Here is a 1,377-nt window from a genome sequence, read left to right as displayed (position 1 = left end):
ATTCCTGAATCAGATTTTTGAATCTGTAATTAGGGGTGTTACAGTTGAAACTTTATGAGGGGGGGGGGGGGGGGGAGGGCTGATGTACATTGATATTTGATGGGGGAAAAAGAAAACCAAACATTCCAGGTGAACATTTTGAGCGATTCATCTGCTAAAGACCATCTTAAGCATGGAAGCACAAACTTTCAAACCAGCCACAATGGGAGTTTCATTTATAATGTCTTGAGAGATGGGCAAATGGAAATCTATCTTCTCAGTTGATACAGTGACTAAAAAGGAAAAAGAAAAACAGAAAAATATCTTATATGGAGTTCATGCAGAGATGAAATGCAAATTGAACTATACTAGGGAAAGAAAAATGACTTGAATGTGGAATTAACAAAATGTGATCAAATAGTTAGCTCCCTTGCATGTAAATGTGCTTGTGGAATCATCATAGGCATAGCTATATGCAGATGGGCAAGCAGCCTTGAAGGCCTTTGAGAAACTAGTTGGTTTGCAAGTAGCTGGAGAGCCAAAAGCCCCAGTGCAGCAAAACTCAGGTTTATTGAAAGCCATGCAAGCACTCTTGCATGCAATCACCCTCCCCTTGGTGTTCTTCACTCGCAGACCTCTTGGGCAGCTCCTGTTCAGGTTTGAGACACACTTGGTTGATTTACAATGACCGGTACCGCCGATGGGTACTATGGAGACCGGCAGGTCATAGCCGTCGACGAGGCTGACATCATAGAAATCCATTGGGCTATCAAGGGTGAATTCTGCAAGAGTTGTGGGTGGTGCTCCCCCATTACCATGACATTCTAAACCATTCCCACAGTCACCTGTTAGACAGGTTCCCTTGCCGGCATGATCGAAGGAGCATTGGCGGCGACCCCAGAAACGGCCTGACCACTTTGGTGGTGCATAGATGGTCACAGATTGACCGGGGTGTAGTCTGAACCCACCATTTTTCAAGAGGGGTTTGCCGGAGCCTGCTTGGATTCCAGGCCAAATGGAGTTCCTACAATTGTTCTTCAATGTGAAAGTAGCAGCTTGGGCTCCTGCAAAAGGTATCAGAACAGACACATTATCAAACTGAAATCCATGGAAGTTCAAATCATAACAAGAATGTGAACATTACCTGTGAAGGAGAGAAGAAGGAAGAGGTTGAGATACCACATTGCCATTGTAGACCTGCAAAGTAAGATAGATAGACAGTGAATGAGGGAATCTCTTAACAAGGGAGAATGGAGCAGAGACTTAAATAGATTGAGTTGCCAAGGAAGGATTGAAAACCATTTAAATAGATGGAGTTGCCAAGGAAGGATTTTCCATTTGGTTAAATACATATAACAACCCATTGTACTTGAATGGATGATACGAGTCTCTCTACGT

At 43.4% G+C, this 1,377-nt stretch overlaps 1 protein-coding gene across 1 annotated transcript; it reads right to left on the bottom strand.

The window, feature by feature from the left end:
* Window positions 1–378: 378 nt before the first annotated feature.
* LOC149001512 (pathogenesis-related thaumatin-like protein 3.5) lies at window positions 379–1,169 on the bottom strand. Its single transcript, XM_089137446.1, has 2 exons — window positions 1,124–1,169; window positions 379–1,043 (listed from the first exon to the last, which is right to left on the bottom strand). Exons 1-2 carry the CDS (start codon window positions 1,167–1,169, stop codon window positions 379–381), a joined length of 711 nt encoding a protein of 236 aa, XP_088993572.1.
* Between the last annotated feature and the right edge of the window lie 208 nt (window positions 1,170–1,377).

This window comes from Hakea prostrata, chromosome 10, assembly GCF_041222555.1.
Source record: "Hakea prostrata isolate BN-2017 chromosome 10, UWA_Hpros_2, whole genome shotgun sequence".
Lineage (NCBI taxonomy): Eukaryota > Viridiplantae > Streptophyta > Magnoliopsida > Proteales > Proteaceae > Hakea > Hakea prostrata.
Note: the sequence above shows the minus strand (reverse complement) of the source record. Positions and strands in the feature narration are given on the sequence as shown.